Source organism: Labeo rohita, chromosome 15 (genome assembly GCF_022985175.1).
Source record: "Labeo rohita strain BAU-BD-2019 chromosome 15, IGBB_LRoh.1.0, whole genome shotgun sequence".
In the NCBI taxonomy this organism is placed as follows: domain Eukaryota; kingdom Metazoa; phylum Chordata; class Actinopteri; order Cypriniformes; family Cyprinidae; genus Labeo; species Labeo rohita.
The window spans coordinates 21,558,767-21,578,912 of record NC_066883.1 but is presented as its reverse complement, the minus strand read 5'-3'; the positions used below and the strand labels follow the sequence as shown (position 1 = coordinate 21,578,912).

At 36.3% G+C, this 20,146-nt stretch overlaps 1 protein-coding gene across 1 annotated transcript in view; it reads right to left on the bottom strand.

Moving 5' to 3' along the window:
• Positions 1-20,146, bottom strand: part of grik4 (glutamate receptor, ionotropic, kainate 4) — a 455,824-nt gene that overhangs the window by 45,323 nt on the left and 390,355 nt on the right. The window contains exon 12 of the mRNA XM_051129192.1: positions 7,951-8,058. Coding sequence (XP_050985149.1) covers positions 7,951-8,058 — 108 coding nt within the window. The remainder of the gene's footprint in view (positions 1-7,950; positions 8,059-20,146) is intronic.

The following is a 20,146-nucleotide window of genomic DNA, read 5'->3' as shown; positions in this document are numbered from 1 at the left end:
CACCAGTCTGGGATCTGCAGCAGATTTGATTCTATTTGTTTTCTTGGAAGGCTGTCAGCTGATGAAATCCATTTTACAAATATAGCATGGCGGCAGTCTGGTTTGGTGCGTTTGAAAAACAAACACATTAAAGTCAATCTTACTTCGAATCAAATCTCAAAGCTTTTTGTTCAGAAGGTGAAGAAAAATTGGATTTGCGTGTTAGCATTTCTCAGATGTTCTCAAAAAACCTGAGTGATTTTAGTAACTGACTGGTCCACTACTCCCTCTTTGATTCATTTATGCCTCCCTTGATTTTTTTATGGCTTACAGGGGGTGAATACCACTGAAGATAGTCCACCTCTGCCTCATAGTGGTCTGAGAAACAGAAATTGGTCACAGAGGCGGCGCATTACATGAAGATAGCGCCTCACATTTTATATTTATGAACATTTCCAATTGCTTCGCGAATAAAGGCTATCTGCCTCTTCTTGAACACAATAAAAGTGGTCTGTTCACTGAAGATTTCATCATGAAATTGTTTCTGCAATCGTGGTTCTTCATGTTTTTAGAAAGAGCACTTTATCGCCATCATTGATTGCAGCGTGAATTCAGCTGCTGAATGTGAAGACTCTCTTTTCTTTGAGTAGATGCAGTACTACAGTATCCACTCCATGTCACATATTGTCTTCTGCTTTTGCACCCATAAAGATTAATAATAGTTTGCTTTTCTTATTTTGCTCAGAGACATTTCGGCTCGGAAAAGGCTCACACGACTTCTGATTCAATTGATTCAAAGCAAGATGTGGCGTTTTGAAAAACACTGCAGATAGCATCACAGAAAGGCTATTTTGTAGAGTGAACGGAAAGTGAACCCAGTTTCACAGACACAAACAATATGTATCTAAGCTTAGAAAAAGTGTCCTGTCGACGGCTTTATCTCAGAAAGCAAGCGGTTGTTGAAATGAAAGCATATCAAATCAAATCAAACGACAGTGCAGAAAGGTTGAAAAAGTATTAAACAAATAAAACAACAGCGACTTGTATTTGCACACGCTATCTGTGTTGTTTTTAGTATTTGAATCACTAAGGGAATTATGCAAATCAGGCATTAAATGTGTCAAACAGAGTAAACCCAAAAGCTCTTATGGTGTCTGGTTGGGTTGGACGGCGGGAGGTAAGTGGAAAGAAGCAGCTGAATTACCACACGCCAAAGTGGCACAAAGAGTTTTTGATTCAGAGGGCTGAAGTCAGCATAGAAAATGTATTTCTAAATTAAGGCAGTTTTTAATAATCCTACAAACATTATAAGTGGACTTCAGGAACTTTATAAAATAATTCATGAACCATTTAAGCACACATTATTCCTCACAGCTAAGAGAATTATTACCATATAAAGGTCAGAAATTATTCAGCAATATTAATGAGTATTAAAGGAGTAATATTATTCTGAGAAGTTCTCTAATACATGTGAGGTACAGTGGGCTCATATCATATCATATATTAAATTGGATTAGGGCTGTCACAATATCAGATTTTTCACAGCGATATATTGTGATATCTATAGAAAAATTAAATAATTCATGCTATCAGTCAAATAAATCTTTTTTCCCATTGCATATAAAAGGAACATTTACACTAATCAGACTATAATGCTAAATGTTTTTAGTTTAGCACGGTGTCAAAGTAAGACAATTTATGAGAATAACTATATATTTTTACTATATAAAATCATACTATCATTTAGAGCTATTTGAAGCTGCATTTAAACTGCATTTTGGAAGTTCAAACTTGAGGGCACCATTGAAGTCCACTGTATGGAGATAATGGAGATATGGATAATTGCTGAATTTTTTTCCTTAAGAAACATAATTTCTAATCGGCTGAAGAAAGAAAGACACCATCTTGGATGACAAGGGGGTGAGTAAATTATCTGTAAATTTTTGTTCTGGAAGTGACCTTCTCCTTTAAGCTACAGTGAGAGCTGAATGCCTTTGTCCACATAAGGGATTTCCTAGTCTCATGTAGCCAGACCTTCAGACTGATAGCAGAAGGTCTGGGCACCTTGGCCGCTTTGAATGGCCGATGCCCGCCCAAATCCTGTATACCTCAACCAGTCCGATGACAAATTCGAAACTCCTGAAGTGTTTCCAGCTAACTGTGCCATATGCATCAGACGTTCAGCCAGCAGTTCACGGGCGTGACATCTTAGGCTGAGACTAGGGATTTTCTGGAAAGTCATTTGTTTTATTACTTGCTTGTGGATTTGCTGTGCGAGGGCGCCCTCCGGTGTCGAGTATGAATGAAACAAATCACACGTGAGAGTTTAACATTCCAAAATGGCACTGTGGCTGGGTTATTATATCATATCATCGTATGTGTACTATCAATTTTTAAATATCACCAATACCAGTATATGCAGAGTTTTTATGTTATTTGATTTTTAACAAAAAATAAATTAGTACCAAAAGGGTGTTTTGCCCCACAGCTGGGGTAAAATGTCCCCCAGTCTGACAAAGAAATTTGTCATACATTTATACATTTACAGCAAAATCAGAATAAACACAGTTTTAGATTACAATTAAAACAAATATAATCAATAATTATGAATTACAAAATTATAATAGCCTATTTGAAAAATATTGTTAGCTGATGCTGACTGGCTAGCTAACTAGCTACCTGATGCTAACTTGAGGGATCAATCTGCGCAGCATTGCTTCAAGTCAAACACACCTAATGTTTGGGGAAAAAAATGATGTCATTCTGAAAATATAATTATTTTTTTTTCTTAAACCCAGATAGCACACAAACATCTGTAAGATGTCTGTTAAAGATCTCATGATCTGGAAAGCATCTGCTGTGTACAAATGTCTGACAGACATCTTTCAGACGTAAGTTTTACATACATTCTAAATCATAAACATCTTAAAGACATCTAATATATGTCTATTTGACATCTGATAGGAAATGTTCAATAGACGTATTGGAGATGAGCAAACACTCTAAAAAAATATGTCTTGCAGATGTAAATAGACGTCTCAGTGATGTACAGTACTGTGCAAAAGTCTTAGGCCACTAGTATTTTCATCAGCTAAAAAATGGTTTAAAGTCAGTTAAAGTCGGTCTTTTGCTGTAATGTGTCAGTAGGAAATATCAGATTACATTTCCAAACATTCATTTTGCCATTAATCGTAATAATCTAGTGAGATTTTTGTTTGCACAAAGAGTCTGACAACAGCGAGTGCTCTGCACAGAGATCTGAGCTCATCATCATCCAGTCTGTCTGGAATGACATGAAGAAACAGACTAAATCCAGAAGAACTGTGACAAAGTCTCCAGGATGCTTCAAGAAACCTACCGGCAAAGCTGCAGCACTGTTAAAAGTTTTAGGCACTTGTGTAAAAATGCTGTAAAATGAGGATGCTGTCATAAATAGATTTTCTTTATCAATTACCTTCTATTAACTAAATGAAATCAACATTTGGTGCGACCATCCTTTGTGTTTACAGCAGCTTTTGCCCTAGGTGCACTTGTGCAAAATTTTTCAGGTAGCTTTGCAGGTAGGTCTCTTGAAGCATCTTGGAGACGTTGCCACAGTTCTTCTGGATTTACTCTGTTTCAGTTTGTTCCGTGTCTTCATGTCATTCCAGGAAGACTGGATGATGGTGAGATCAGATCTCTGTGTGGAGCACTGGCTGTCGTCAGACTCCTTGTGCAAACAAAAATCTCACTAGATTATTACAATTAATGGCAAACAGAATGTTTGGAAATGTAAACTGATGTTTCCTACTGACACACTACAGCAAAAGATAGAAATAACTTACTTTAAACCATTTTTTAGCTGGTGAAAATACTAGTGGCCTAAAACTTTTGCACAGTACTGTATGTGTGCTATGAGGGAATAACACATACTCGCTATCTACAGGCTTTACTATTTTCATATCATATAAAACTGTGATGTTCTACAAAACAAATCTTAAAACACCTTTTTTCTTACTGCTGAACATATACTTGAGAAGATAATATACTGTGAAAACTGTTTTCTCTCAGATACGTCATCAGTGTAAGCTTCATGGTTAATACTTCTATTTCACTCTTGTCTATGTAGTCCACTGTCATAATAAAAAGTTATCTTGACTTTATCTAGTGGTTCTTTTGGGAGGGTCGTTTTACCCCAAGGGGCATTTTCCCCTACTCTTCCCTATCGTCAAAAATATATTGCGACACCCCTAAATTGGATATTATTTCTTTATGAAATCTGGGAACTGCCACCAGTCTATTAATGGCAAAGTAACAGTTTTTTTTCGCAGTCAAAGGCTGAGTTATGAAAAGCAGAATAAATAAAAATGCTACAAACAAACACAAGTTATTTGTGTGTTCTCAATCAAAGCACTGAATCTCTGACTCCTTTTGCACATGATATAATGCCAAAGGCATCAAGAGCAACTACAAAACCCCACAGAACAGTTTGTACAGTTTAGACAGCTTTACCACTACCAGCCAAACCAGCTCTAATATACTGTCTATCCTTACAAAAATGTTAGATCTAGCCCATATCACCAGGGTAAAATTCAATCTGTGTGTTTGTGTGTGTGCTGTAACTCTAGCGATGACAAAAGCTCACAGCAGTAATGAAAACGCTGGTGGAGTGGTCCACAGGTGCTGAGTTCTGCAGCATGTTTTCAACTGTGCTGCGTTTACCGAGATAAAGCAGACTTCGCAATCAGCCTGTGATGAATGGGCCGTGATAGAGCCGAAATTGCTCTTCGGTGGCTCTTTAATGCGGCCAAAGTCTTCGTATATCTTTAAAGAGGAATAAACATGGTGCAAACTTCTCCCCAGTTCTCCCAGCTGTAATATCGTCAAGCACATTAACAGTAAAAGATCTGAGAGGAGCTAATCGCTCCACCTGTATTCTCGTTTCTTTAGTGAGAGACACTTCACGACATAATCATCTCTATTTCACCGCACAGCACTTTGTTTTCATAAACACCAGCATATGTTGTGTTGGAGACTGGTGTGTTGATCTTCCCACCAGGCTTTTCAACAAACCAACAAAGAATTGTGCTGAGTTCAATTGTGATGTACATCCGAGTTAAACAGCTTCTCGAACAAGAAAATGTGGGGTGGGATTTTATTTTGTCCATCAGGAATTGACTAGAATTGTCTATGTTGATTTAATGTTGACTTTAAAGAGATAGTTCACCCAAAAATAAAAATTCTGTCATTAATTACTCACCCTCATGTCGTTCCAAAATTGTACGATCTTCGTTCATCTTCAGAACACATATTAAAGGGGTCCTATAATGCTTTTTCACTTTTAGAATTTTAGTCAGTGTGTGGTGTGCATGTTTGGGCATAAAAAAGATCTACAAAGTTACAAATCTCAAAGTCCACTCCAAAGGGAGATATTTCGTTTAAAAAAAAAATCCCTTTTCAAGAACTACAACTACAACTACAGCTTCTTTGGACTACAGAATTTGTTTTCCTGATGTTATGATGTCACAACGCAGTCCATTAAAATATCATTAAAATAAATCCCGCCTTCGGAAATTCGAATGGTTGGGGGGTGGGTAGGGACAAGGTGGGGGATTTACCTAACTTTAGCGATGCAGGGCGGAGAGCAGCTTCTGAGACGCTTCAACGAGCCTCAGCGTGGCGGCTATAAACACAATGCATTGACTAGAGTGAGCGCGTCAGAGCTGCAACATGCTGCAGACGTGTGCAGTGTGTGGTAAAAGATGTATTCATCATACAGTGTGGATAGCTTCACTTATAACGCTAACACTATAGTGTTTTTTAAAATACATAAACTTGCACTAGACTAGGCAAGGCTAATCAGTGATGATGTTCTTTGATAATTTTAATGTTAGGCTGCTTTTAGCCTTATGCTGGAGCTGGTTTTGGGCAATGAAACTAAATATGTTAATAATTAAATAAATTAGCACGATAATATCACGTATCGGTAATCTGGCAGGCCGACGTTAGGACCCAACACTACTATAGCCTATTGCATCCTAGGTGTATATGACTTCTTTCAGACGAATCCAATCAGAGTTATGTTAAAAATTATCCTGGCACTCCCAAGCTTTAGAACGGCATAGACGGGTGTTTCTCTTCATCAGTCCAAAACAAGTCAACAAAGTGCATTCGTCCATAATAAAAAGTGCCATACACAGCTCCGGAGGGTCAATAAAGGCCTCCTGTAGCGAATCGATGCATTTTTGTAAGAAAAATATCTATATTTAAAACATAAGTATCACTTTAATCTAGCTTGCTCTAACAGTTGTACACAGAACTTGCTTCTTTGATAAGGGGTGTGGCAGTACTGAAACACTGTCTAAGCTGTTCGCCAATCGCAACGCAGTGAGACAGCTAACCAATCACAACACATTTTGTTTTTTGGAAGGTGGGCCTTTATCAAACCCCAAACTAATCAAGCCATTTGTGCCAGGCTGGTAGAAAGGTACTGTAATAATGTAAATTATGTGAAAAATAATGCCTTTTTTGAACCACCAAGCATGAAAGCATGTTCTTGTACACCCCCAAAACAAAATCAAGACTAAAAGAGCATAATAGGACCCCTTTCAGATATTTTTAATGAAATCCAAGAGCTTTCTGACACTGCATAGACAGCAACGCAACTGACAATTTGAGAAGAAATTGTTGTTTAAAAGTTATTTTTGTTTTCCTTGCGCATAAAAAGTATTCTCGCAGCTTCATAAAATTAAGGTTGAACCACTGATGTCACATGGACTATTTTAACAATGTCCTTACTACCTTTCTGGGCCTTGAAGATGTCAGCTGCATTGCTGTCTATGCAGGGTCAGAAAGCTCTTCAATTTCATCAAAAATATCTTAATTTGTGTTCTGAAGATTTGTGTTCTGGTTTGGAATGACATGAGGGTGAGTAATTAATGACAGAATTTTCATTTTTGGATTATTACATTTGTGGCATAATACTTATTACCACAAAGATTAATCTTCTCTCTGAGCCTCCAACTCCTCCTACACATGATATAAAAAAATCTGGTTTACAGGCATTTACAATGTACATGCATGTACATTTGTAAACATTATAATACTCATAATACATTAATACATTATAATAGTGTTTCACTACTATAGCCACAGCATGATGTTAACTGTGAAAAAAATTACTTAATAACCTTTCTCTGTGTAATGTTATAGCCAGTTTTACTTAATTTTACTTTGTTGCCAAGGAAACGTAACATCTAAAACCCAACCAACCATAAAAATAATGAGAACAACTTTACGGCTCAAAGCAACTACAAAAATGATAGTCAAAATAAGTTTAACCAAAATAATTAACAAAAGTGCTTTTATAAAATTCTTCATGCTGTTCGACCAGTGGTAAGTTTGGCTAGTAAACTGCATGACCGTGCTTGTCTTTTCAGCAATTCTTCAAGCTTATCATATAATTCATCAGGTGTAAATTGAACCGAAGAAGATTTCTCCATCTGTCCTCAACAAGGCTGCTTTAAACCAGCTATTTATTGGCTTTCGAGTGCTTCATTCACCTTGCATGGCCCCTCTTCATTCACAGGCTCTTTATTCCCCTCTCTTTTCTAGTAAGGGATGACCCAGCCAGATATGCGACATCTGGCCTACGGCTGTGGAGAGCCTCTTTTTTCTCATCACTATACAGTGTACGAAAAGATGAGAAAATTGCCCCAAGATAACAGCCTAGCGGATTACATCTTCAATTGGTGGTTGCTGCTTCAGGAAATGCTATCACACGCATACTTGTTAGTTTCCACTCATCTCTAAGGACAGTCTTTATTTAGAACAGTGCTGAACCCTAAGGTGATCAGAGACTAGACAGACTGTTTCTGGAAGCTAAAGAGAGACTCCTTTAAAAAGAAGCAACTATATATCCTCTTGGCTATCGGTAGCGTGTGTCATCCACTGATGAACCTGGACCAGAGTAGAAGATACTGTAGGACTTACCAGGATGGTAGTTATGGTGAGAGTGGTGTTGAATAGTGTGTCTGTCACGTTCAGTGATGGAAGCTTCCTCTCCATGGACAGTCCCTGCTCTGAATGCCACTGACCGATCTGTAGGAGAAACACATTGAGAGTTATACTAAGCCTTCAAGCAAACTATGTGTAGGAGAAGATGACATGAAAAAGAGCAACCATGAAGCCTTAAAGGGATAGTTCACCCAAAAATGACATTTTAGTCATTCATTACGGACCTTCAAGTCATTTCAACAGACATTAGACTCCCAAGCTCCAAAAGTACAAAAAAAAGCATCATGAAAGTATCACAAGTCCATATGACCAATGGATTATATTTCATGTTTTCTGAAACTACACAGTTCATTAACTTAAAGGGGACATCAGATGCAAAATTCAGTTTTACATGGTGTTTGCATGTAAATGTGTCTTAGCTGTTTGTGAACACAACCACCCTACAATGATAAAAATCCAAGGTCATTATTATCAAGCTGTTTAGATTTTTTGAGCAGGGTGATGTCATATTTGCTCAAGTCCCACCTATGACTACTGATGGACTGTCCCGTACTAGCATTATTCCACCATTTCTCCGTGCTCAAACAGCTGTAGCGACAACGTCTTGTAATCAACGTAGTAAAAGTGAGCATAAGAGTCTTAATTTTCTCCCAAAATCAGAGCCACTAAGGATGCAGTAGATTAGTTTTGTTTTTAATGGTAACGTGCTACAGAATACACAAAAAAAAAAAAAAAAAACAGAAGAGAGGGGCGGAGTGAGCAGTTGCTCATTATCATTTAAAGAGACATGCACCGAAACCGGTGGCCGTGAACACAGCTGTTTTTGACAAGGTAAAAAGAGTGTTGTTTTACATGACTACTGAGGAATTTCAACCAAAGTATGTTGCAGACATTTCATGAAGACCCTAAAGAATCATACCAACTTGGAAAATGGGCATCCAATGTCCTCTTTAAACTCACAGCTCTGAAATTGAATTTGCTTTTGCACGTTCGAATATGGCACTTCAGAACATGTACTGCTTTTGGCAATGGTGAGATTTGGTTTTAATCAATTGGTTTTATTACAATTAAAACAACAACAACAAAAAAACATGGTTACTTAAATATAAATATAGTTTTAAATATAGATACATGGTGAGTTAGACCATGGTAACCACAAATGAACCATACTTTTACTGCACTGACCATAGTGTAACCATGGTATTTGTAGTAAAACTGTGGTTATATAAGTAGTAATCAATACGCCAAAAACCATAGTTATTAAACTTTTATACCAGCCTAGACTAATCTTTAAAATTAACCATATCACGTCATAATAAGCTAAAGATTGTCAAATTTACATTTACCTTTGTTTGTTTTCAGTTAGCTATCGGTTAACATGCTAACAGCTTATAGCTTAGCTTTTAAATTACCTATCACATATCATATTACATTTGCTAAAAATTATCAAATGAAACATATCTCTTTTTGTATTTTTATAGTTAGTCTTTTATAGCAGCTAACAGCTTGGTCTAGCTTAGCTCTTTCAATTACATGTCAAATCACATTTTAATACTGAAGCTAAAATGGTCAAAATAAACCTTTTTGTGTTTTCAGTTAGCTTTCAGTTAGCAAGCTAACAGCTTGGCCTAGCGTAATCTTTTAAATTACCTATATCATACAAAGCTAAAAATAGTCAAATTTAACATTTACCTTTGTGTTTTCAGTTAGCTTTCGGTTAACACCCTGGTGAAAAAACCAGCATATGCTGGTAGGTATGTTTTGATGCTGGGATGCTGGTTAGGTATGTTCTAGTGCTGGTTTAAGCTGGTCCTTTGCTGGTTTATGCTGGTCCTTTGCTGGTCAGCATAAACCAGCACCAAAACATACCTAACCAGCATCCCAGCATCAAAACATAGCTACCAGCATATGCTGTTTTTTTCACCAGGGCAGGCTAACAGCTTAAAATAGCTTTGCCTTTAAATTAGCCATCACATATCATTACAGAAGCTAAAAATTGTCAAATTAAACATGTCTCTTTCTCAGTAAGCCTTTATTAGCAAGCTAAATAACACATAAACGTATAAAAGACACATGAACATGGGCAGAAAAAAAAACGTTAACACCAGCCTAAGCTGTTTGGCTGGTCTTAGCTAGTTTAACCTGGAAGATGCTGGTTTTAACTGGTCTCCCAGCCTGGCTAGGTTGGTTAAGCTGGTTTTAGCTGGTTGTTTCAGCTGATCTCCCAGCCTGATCAGGAGACTGGACTGATCAGCTAAGGAAGTAGGCAAAACCCCTCTAAAACCAGCCTGCTGACCAGCTAAAACCAGGCTGGATGACCTAAGCTGGTTGGTTGGTTTAGCTAGATTTTTCAGCTGGGAGAGGCAACATTTGTATCCTGGAATTGATTTCTAGAAGCATTTATTACTTTTGTATGGACTACTTTCATTATTTTCCTTAATATTTTACTAATGATTATTAATGTTGATTAATAGAATACATAAAATAATGTTTTGTGTTTGGGGAAATGGCACATCATTCTTGTAGGATACACAGACAATACAAGCCAAGAACCATTTATTAATTGGTTTATTGCTTTTTATGCATTAGAAGCATTAGTAGCATGAAAAACAAAATGGTTATTCAAATTGGGAATAATTTACAGCAGCTGAGCTAAAAGCTTCACTGAAGCATCCCATGTCTTCAGTCTTGTGCAAGTTACGCACTCTCTAAAGTTAAAGTTAAAACCTCCTCTTATAATCACTAAAACTGAGAGAATACTTTTCATTGGATTTAACACCTTAACAATCATAAAAGATTTAATTCAACTGTCTAGGCACAGTTTTTGCCCTCTTATCTGGAATTTAGGAATTTCTGTTTATTTTGGTGACATTTCTGTCATTTTGAAACATAACATTCCCAGCCCTTATTCGCTTTTTTATATTAAAGGGGACATTGGATGCCCATTTTCCACAAGTTGGTTCACTATAAAAAAATGCTGGGTTATTTTTTTAATGCTGGGTTCAACTTGTTGGGTCATTTTATTGGGTGATTTTAAATATTTTTTCCCCAGGTGCTGAGTAGTTTTTCTGTAACTAAGTTCCTGGGTTATTTTTTTCTACCCAACTGCTGGGTTAAGCCTGTCTCTGTCGAAACAACCCAACTGCTGAGTTAGAGTCAGAGTGCAGGCATTTTGACCCCTCTACAGGAGAGAGCAGTTCTCAGCACCACCAATTTGGTGCACTCCTTCAGTGAAATAAAGGTTTGTATACATTTTATTTCATTTATAAAGTCTTTACTGTGCTGTAAATTGTATTTTTTTTTTTTACGCAGCACAACATAAGGACAAGATGTCAGTCAGCTGCGTCAGCAGAGGTCATTACGCATGACGAAAACCTTTTGCCTTGCATAAAATAAATGGATTTTACTCATTATAATACTGAGTTGAATTTAAGTTTATGTTAAAACATGTTCTTTAATGCAGTACTGTTTGTTTATGGGCAGGTTTTGGAGTCAGTCACGACATTTTTCAGCTGCAAGTGAAAAGCAAAGCCGCGGTCTGAAGTTCGCAGTTACACCAGCACACAGCAGCCCTTCACCCACTCAAATTTCGGTGACACAACTGTATGAGAATTAGCGCTATTTTGGTGAAAAGTGATCATAGATTATAATGCTACTTTTAAATATGAAATTTTTTATGTCTAAAATGCTTGTTAAATGAGTTTAAATGTATGTAATATTTGAAACTATGCTGTATTCACCCAAATAAATTTGTTCTTGCTTAATAATAAATGTTTATGTTTTGATTATTGCTGTTGCCTCTAGTAATTCTGTGTGTTTTTTATAAGTTCCAGTCCATTTTAAACCAGCAATATAATAATTTTTAAACAATAGTTGGCTTAAAGAAAATAACTCCGCATGTTTGGTTTTTAACCCAGCATTTTTTAGTGTATGAGTCTTCATGAAATGTCTGTAACATACTGTGGTTAAAACTCCTCAATGGTCGTGTAAAACAAGACTTTTTTTTTTACCTTGTCAAAAACAGCTCTGTTGACAACGACCTGTATTGGTGCATGTCTCTTTAAATGCTAATGAGCTCTGCTCACCCCGCCTCTCTCTTTTATGGAAGAGGAAAGGCATACAATTGGCTGAGGGCGGAATTATGTTAATACGGGACAGTCCGTAAACAGCCATGGGCGGGGCCTGAGCAGTATGACATCACATTGGTCAGAAAATTAAAACGCCTTGATAACTGAGAATGTTTAGATCTTTTTGGGGATTAAAAAAGTGGATTTTATCATTGTAGGATAGTTGTGTCCACACACTGCTAAGACACATATATATTTAAAAGGGAATTTAGCATCCGTTGTCCCCTTTAAGAAGAGTGACAAGGATGTGGTTCAACAATTGACTTTGAGTCAAGTCATATGGGGGAGACAAAGGGAAAGACATAAGGGAGAGTAAATGATGACTATTTTAATTCTTGCATGAACTATTCCTTTAAGGCTCAATGTCAGGTGGAGGAGAATGCGGAAGTGAGCCTGTTGACACACACACAGAAACAGAGTCAGAATGCCTTAAAGGAAGTGGCAAAGGGACATGCGCTCAATCAGAGATGCAACAGAATGCATTCATTAACTCAATTACACCCCAATTCTCTGAAGCGAGCCAATGTCCTCATTATCATTCCGGATTTGGCTGGCACCCCTTTGCTAGACCGCCTATATGGAGGCCACACTGCCTTTAATGGGAGGCTGAGTCTCCACCCAGCACACATGGCAGTCTTAAATCACCCATCATTTTTATTTTTTATTATAATTACAAAGCGGCATGGTTCATTGGGTTTCCTGCTTGAAGTATTCTGGAGAGGTGTTGCTCTATTTATCTTCCCCTCAGTACCTGATCCCTAGCGTTTCCATAGACCCAAACGACACAGGGGAGGATGATGCAGCAGCACCGCGCTGGATCTAAAATTACCCGCTCTCTGAGATATGAAAGTGTCAAGGGCCACAAACAGGGAAGAAAGCGAGCAACAGGGACTTTTTTTGTTCAAAGTGAATGTATGAAGCAAAACCAATCTAGCAGTGTTATTCTAAGGACTTTACGGATGCTACAGTCACAGAACCAGGAATATTTTTGAAAATAGCTCAGCATTCTTTCAACTGTAAACCTGTTTCTCTAAGCAGACTGAAAAACATCTTTCACTAGTATTACTTTTCTTGTTTTGCAAATAATAGCTGCTGTTCAAGATTGCACTGATCCTTGAGAAGCAAAACAGATGGAAGATATAATCCATTTGAAAATAGCTCAGCATTCTTTCAACTGTAAACCTGTTTCTCTAAGCAGACTGGAAAAACTATTTTCTTAATCATTATTTTGGTCTTGTTTTGCACTATAATATCTCTAAAATAAAATAAAATAAATAAAATGGAAAATATTAACGAGAATATATCTTGAATTAAGTTTTATTCTCCAAAACATTTCTTTTTAATAAATTTTAAAATAAATAGTTATAAAAATAAAATAAAATAAATAAAATGGAAAACACTTAACGGAAACAATTAATTCTAGATATTCTCTCAAAACAAGTCATTTCTCTTTTATTTTAAACATAAACATAACAGAAATAAGTAATGGTTAAAATAAAATGAAATAAAATAAAATGGAAAACACTTAACGGAAACACTTAATTCTAGACATATTCTCTCAAAACAAGTAATTTCTCTTTTATTTTAAGCATAAATATAACAGAAATAAGTAATGATTCAAATAAAATAAAATAAAATAAAAATATATTTGACAATGGGATATCAAAAATAAATTCAAGATATGTTCTCTCAAATCATTTTTTTTTTTTTTAAATCTAATAAAATGTAGCAATGGTTAAAATAAAATAATTAGCCAAGGATAATAAAATAAAGTAAAGTAAAATAAAATAAAATAAAATAAAATAAAATAAAATAAAATAAAATAAAATAAATATATTTGACAATGGGATATCAAAAATAAATTCAAGATATGTTCTCTCAAATCTTTTTTTTTTTTTTTAAATCTAATAAAATGTAGCAATGGTTAAAATAAAAATAAAATAAAATAAAACAAATTACATTAAATGAAATATAAAAGTGTAACAATTAGATACCAAAAACAATTAAAGCATAAATATAATAGAATTAGGTAAATTGTAAAAAGTGTGACAATTAGATACAAAAAACCCCCCAATTAATTCTAGACATATTCTCTCAAAACAAGTAATTTCTCTTTTATTTTAAGCATAAATATAACAGAAATAAGTAATGATTCAAATAAAATAAAATAAAATAAAAATATATTTGACAATGGGATATCAAAAATAAATTCAAGATATGTTCTCTCAAATCATTTTTTTTTTTTAAATCTAATAAAATGTAGCAATGGTTAAAATAAAATAATTAGCCAAGGATAATAAAATAAAGTAAAGTAAAATAAAATAAAATAAAATAAAATAAAATAAAATAAAATAAAATAAAATAAAATAAAATAAAATAAAATAAAATAAATGACAATGGGATATCAAAAATAAATTCAAGATATGTTCTCTCAAATCATTTTTTTTTTTTAAATCTAATAAAATGTAGCAATGGTTAAAATAAAAATAAAATAAAATAAAACAAATTACATTAAATGAAATATAAAAGTGTAACAATTAGATACCAAAAACAATTAAAGCATAAATATAATAGAATTAGGTAAATTGTAAAAAGTGTGACAATTAGATACAAAAAACCCCCCAATTAATTCTAGACATATTCTCTCACAATAAGTCATTTCTTTTTTTAAGCATAAATATAATACCTATACTATATTATACTATACTATACTATCTATACTTAATAGAATTAAGTAACGGTTAAAATAAAATAAAATAAAAATATATTTGACAATGTGATATCAAAAATATATTCAAGATATGTTCTCTCAAACCAAGACATTTCTAATCTACCAAAATTTAGTAATAAAATAGAATAAAATTAAAATTAAAAAAGTAATTAAAAAAAAAATTACATGAAATAAGATATAAAAGCATAAAAATTAGTTACCAAAAACAATTAATTCTAGACATATTTTTTTTTTTACATAAAATATCGATTATAGGATGATCAAAAATAAATTGAAACACGTTATCTCAAACCAAGACATTTCTTTTTTTTTAAATCATAAATCAACAAAGTAAATGGTTAAAATAAATTAATTTACAATGGATAATGACAATAACCTTAATATATTCTCTGAAAACAAGGCTTAATACATTAATTATAACACATAGTTTTGCTTCAAGTAAATATATCTTGTGTTTTACAGTGAACACAACGAGAGATGAAGAAAGAGGAAAGTGAGAATGCAAGGACACCCGAATCAGAGAGATTTCCTCTGAGAATATGATCAAAAGATCCAGCTTTCTATTTGGTTCCCTCGTCGCCTCTGTGTTAGAGATACCACCTTACTCTCACAAATGAATTCCAGCAGCAGCCAAACAGCCTTGATGGCTCTGTGGAATCAGCAGCACATGGTTGTGATGAGCTGAAAAGAACCAACAGCCAGACCCTGATCTCCAACCCATTTCAATAGGGAGAGAGGGTACGATACCAAGAACAATTAGGATTTATTAGGAGAGACATAAAGCAAAGAGAGGAGGAGGACGTGTAGGCAGAGAGTGCAGTCAGGGACAGCGAGGGAGCGCGCAGTAAAGCTGTGGGCAGGAGGAGAGTCTGGAATTCGTCCAATAGGGAGGAACAGCTCTGAGAGCAGTCATCTACTCAGCACAAACAGCTCTGACAAACATGAGGAACAAAACATGCCCAGAGTGGCAACTAGAGCAGACATACATTCATGCACACACACTTTCACTCAGCTATTTAAACGGGGGTGTTACATAGACTTCTGTTGTTTTTACGTACAGCTAGTTAGAAATACTACAACCTAACCCTAAGGTGTCATCGAATGCAAAATTCACTTTTACATGTTGTTTAAATTGAAATGTGTCTTGGCAGTGTGTGTACACAACCACCCTATAATGATAAAAATCCACCCAGTGTCATTACCACTTTCTCAAATCAAGCTGTTCACAGATTCTTGGCAGGATGACGTAGTTTTGCACAGGCTCCTCCCACGATTGTTGATTGACACTGGTGTTTTAGCGTAGACCCGCCCTGAGTGCGCTGTAAAGTAGACAAGAATGTCTCCTTGAGGTGTTTTGTTGTTGGATGTAATAATGAACATGACAGTCATTACTCCCTACATCTGAGCCGTTGAAGACACAGAGGATTACTTTTGTTTTTGAAGGGACGCCCCCCGATCTACCTAAATACGTTTATGTTCACGCGAATCATTCGTGAGCTTCACCTACAGAAGAAGTGAGTATAAGGTTTTTTAAATGAATCTTTGCAAATGGCCTTTCCTAATAGTGTGCTGGTTAGCAAGTTCCGCGACGAATCGCCCCACGGAAGAGAGGGGTGGGGTGAGCAGAGCTCATTAGCATTTAAAGGGACATGCACCAAAACGGCTTGCTGTGAGCAGAGCTGTTTTTGACAAGGTAAAAAGGGTGTTGTTTCACACTACCACTGAGAAATTAAAACCAAAGTATTACTGTTATCGTAAAGTTATTGACTTTTAATTAAGACCCTAAAAAAATTGGGCATCCGATGACTCATTTAACAGAAAATGTGTTGCATTTTTACAATAAAAACTGTATTTTTTTTTTTTTTTATATATATAGCTAATACAAGTCTGTGTGTACTGGGAATCTTAGTGCGAATCTTCTTAGAGCTGTCAAAATAAAAGTAAACGAAAAGCTCAAATTGGGTGATGCTGACAATTAAAAATGGCAAATATTGTCCGTAAATTATGTCTCTTACTGAAATCAGTAGAAAACCCCCATCGTTTTATACATATTTTGGACTATGGGGGGCACCATTATTTTGATGATGTGAAATTAGTTGCACTCTGTGAGCTACTGGCACTGTTGCTATTTTTACCACAACACAACTTAAAATTATAACCAAAAGGCACAATGTGGCATTGTATCAGTATTTTATTTTATGTCAACAACGAAGCAATGTAAGTCTTCACTGCTTTCCTAGCGATAAAAAGAAGAGAAAAGATTAAGAAGATGCCTGGGAATTAATAAAACGTTCTAAAGACTCACGTCTTTGTTTGTCTATGCACTTCAGCCCTGATGCCTTTGAGGTTTTAGTAGACCACAGCTACTGAAAGAGCTTACAACGACAGAGACAAGAAATATAATTCAATTCTATAATTCAAATCCGTTAAGGGATTGTTAGGCTGCGTTAATTAGGTCAACCGGAACCGGGAACACTTCCCATAACACCCGATGTACTCATTGCATCGTAAGAAGAATGGCATCTACGCTAATATTAGTGTGTTTCTTTCTTATTCTGAGGTCACCTCTACCACCAGATCCAGCCCGTATCCAGATCAGATGGTCACTGCAGTGCCCCGGATCCAGTCTGTACCCAGCCCAGACGGTGGATCAGCACCTAGAAACGACCTCTACAGCCCTGAATGTCAGCGAAGAACTAGATGAGCCCCAGAGACGGATCCCCAGTGAAGACCTCGTCACCTAGACGGCCATCGGCACAAGACCACGGGAACCAGATGAGTCCTCTGCGTCTGGCCAGAGGAGAACTGGCCCCCTGACTGAGCCTGGTTTCTCCCAAGGATTTCTCTCCATTCTTTCACCGATGGAGTTTTGGTTCCTTGCCGCTGTCACCTCTGACTTGCTTAGTTGGGGACAGTTTTTCTTCAAATGATATCGTATACTATTTGAACTGAACTGAGCTAGATGATGAGATCATTGAATCCATTGATTAACTGCCTTAATCTGAAAATTGAGTGTTTACTGTTGCCCTTTTGCATTATTGATGCTCTATTTCCTATTTATTACTGTACAGCCGCTTTGTCACGATTGTGTACTGTTAAAAGCGGTATATAAATAATAGAGACTTGACTTGACTTGACTTGACTTGACAAGAAATGCTAGATGCCATCCTGGTTGGATGTAAACATGTTGACGCTTATCATGAGCCACTGAAGGAGATTCTCAGTGTGGATTTTACTCGACATCTGGGGGCGTTTAGACTGCTTGTGGGAAAAAAAACAATAGTACCACATTTGATTTAGGCTTATGCCACTTGTAAGCTCTTTCAGTAGCTGTGGTCATAGTATCAGTATGTTATTTTCCGAGTTGTGTTGTGGTAAAAATAGCAACAGGTAGCGCCAGTGCACATCCTGATTTTGCTGAGTTAGATGTGTCCCTGGGTCAACATATTTTGTTGACCCTGGAACAACATTTTAATCCAAAAATTTAATCTTGACCATATCCCTACACCTAAACCTAACCTTACCCATGAGTAATCTCTAAAATCAGAGGAAATGATAGATGAATGACACTGATGTGCAAGCACCAAACACTGATTGTAAGCCTAAACTTCACAAAAACTATAAACAGTTTTTTCAAATCTGATTGGTTATTCACAGTGTTGTTCCAGGGTCAAAAAGATGTTGATCCAGAAACATGCTGTACTTGGTAAAATCAAGTTCTGCTAGCACGAGTAGCTCACAGAGTGCAACAATTTGACGTCATCAAAATAATGGCACCCCCCACAGTGCAAAATATGTATAAAACAATGTGGAATTTTTAAAATAATGTAAATCTTTCATGGGTTTTCTACTACATATTTAAAGAGACATCATTTATGTTATATTAAAGGGATGCTAAGTTCACTTTTACATGTTGATTGAACATTAATGTTGTTGGCAGTGTATGTACAAATCTACCCTATAATGATAAAAATCCATTCAGTGGTTTTTAATTAATCTGTAAAAATAATATTCCCTTTTTCAAATAGAGCCATTCTCAGATGCCTGTCGTTGTGGCATCACACCCACAGAGGCCGCTCCCACAATAGTTGATTGACATGAGCGTTTTACCTCAGATCAGCTGTAACAGTCCGCCCTCTTTTGTTTTGATGCCGGAGCAGGGATGTAAGTTAGACAAGAATATCTCCGACTGAGCGATTGAGGTGTTGTGTTGCTGGATGTAATAATGAACACAGTGGTCGTCATTTACTCCCGACATCTGAACTGCTAAAGATACAGTAGATTACGTTTGTTTGTGAAGGGAATGCACCTCCCGATCTACATATATCTGTCTATGTTCGCGTGAATCATTCATGATCCAGCTTCACTTACAGCAGAAGTGTGTATAAGGGTTTTTTTTATGAATCTTTGCTATCGCCTTTCCTAATAATGTGCTAGTTAGCAAGTTTAGTGGCTAAACGCGGCTAAAGTAAACAGACTTGTCTTTCCACAGAGAGAAGAGAGGGGCGGGGCGAGCAGAGCTCATTTGCATTTAAAGCAGTCTTGACCAGAATGAGATGATTTTTGCAGAGCTGAAACGGCAGAGCTTTGGCAAGGTAAAAACAAATTAACACAAATTAACACAGAAATTAACACAGAAATAATACTGATGTTCATCCCTAATAGAATAATTAAACCCATAAAGTGTTGTAAAGTGCTTGTAAAGAATGCAAAAAAGGCATGCTTTTCCAGAGAGAATCTAATGAGATCGGCCTAAAGTTCAGTGTAACCATTTAAACGTTTGACCATGATTCCCTCTGATTTAAAGGTGAAGGGTTTTCACGGTTTAATACCCTTAAAGGTCTTTAGTCCGTTTCATGCCTGTGGTATAAATAATCACAATAAAGGCCCAGCAAGCGACTCATTTTCTACACTGGGCCCTTAAGAGGCTATAAGGGAGCAGTTGTGGTAATTAAGTGTATAAAATGAGAGCAACAAGCCAAGGTAAATGGGAGCAACTGGCTGAGCAGGACCCATATCCTGTTCATTTAAACGAGTCGCGATTAATCAAGAGCTATGAGTGCTTGTCATTAATTACCGCTGACAAGTACACAATATCAAAGTCAAATTTGAGCTCCACTGCTTGTACAAACGGTACTTACAGCATCCTGTATGCCTGATCAAAGCCCGTAATGTACTAAGGGACAGACTTCTCAAGTTCAACATCAGTCAGTCTGCTTTAGTCGGCAGAGGTGTTGCTGTAGCTTTATATCTCGGGAGGGCTTTTCTCACTGTAATGCTAAAAAGAAAGTTCTGCGGAAGGTTTCTGGGGATG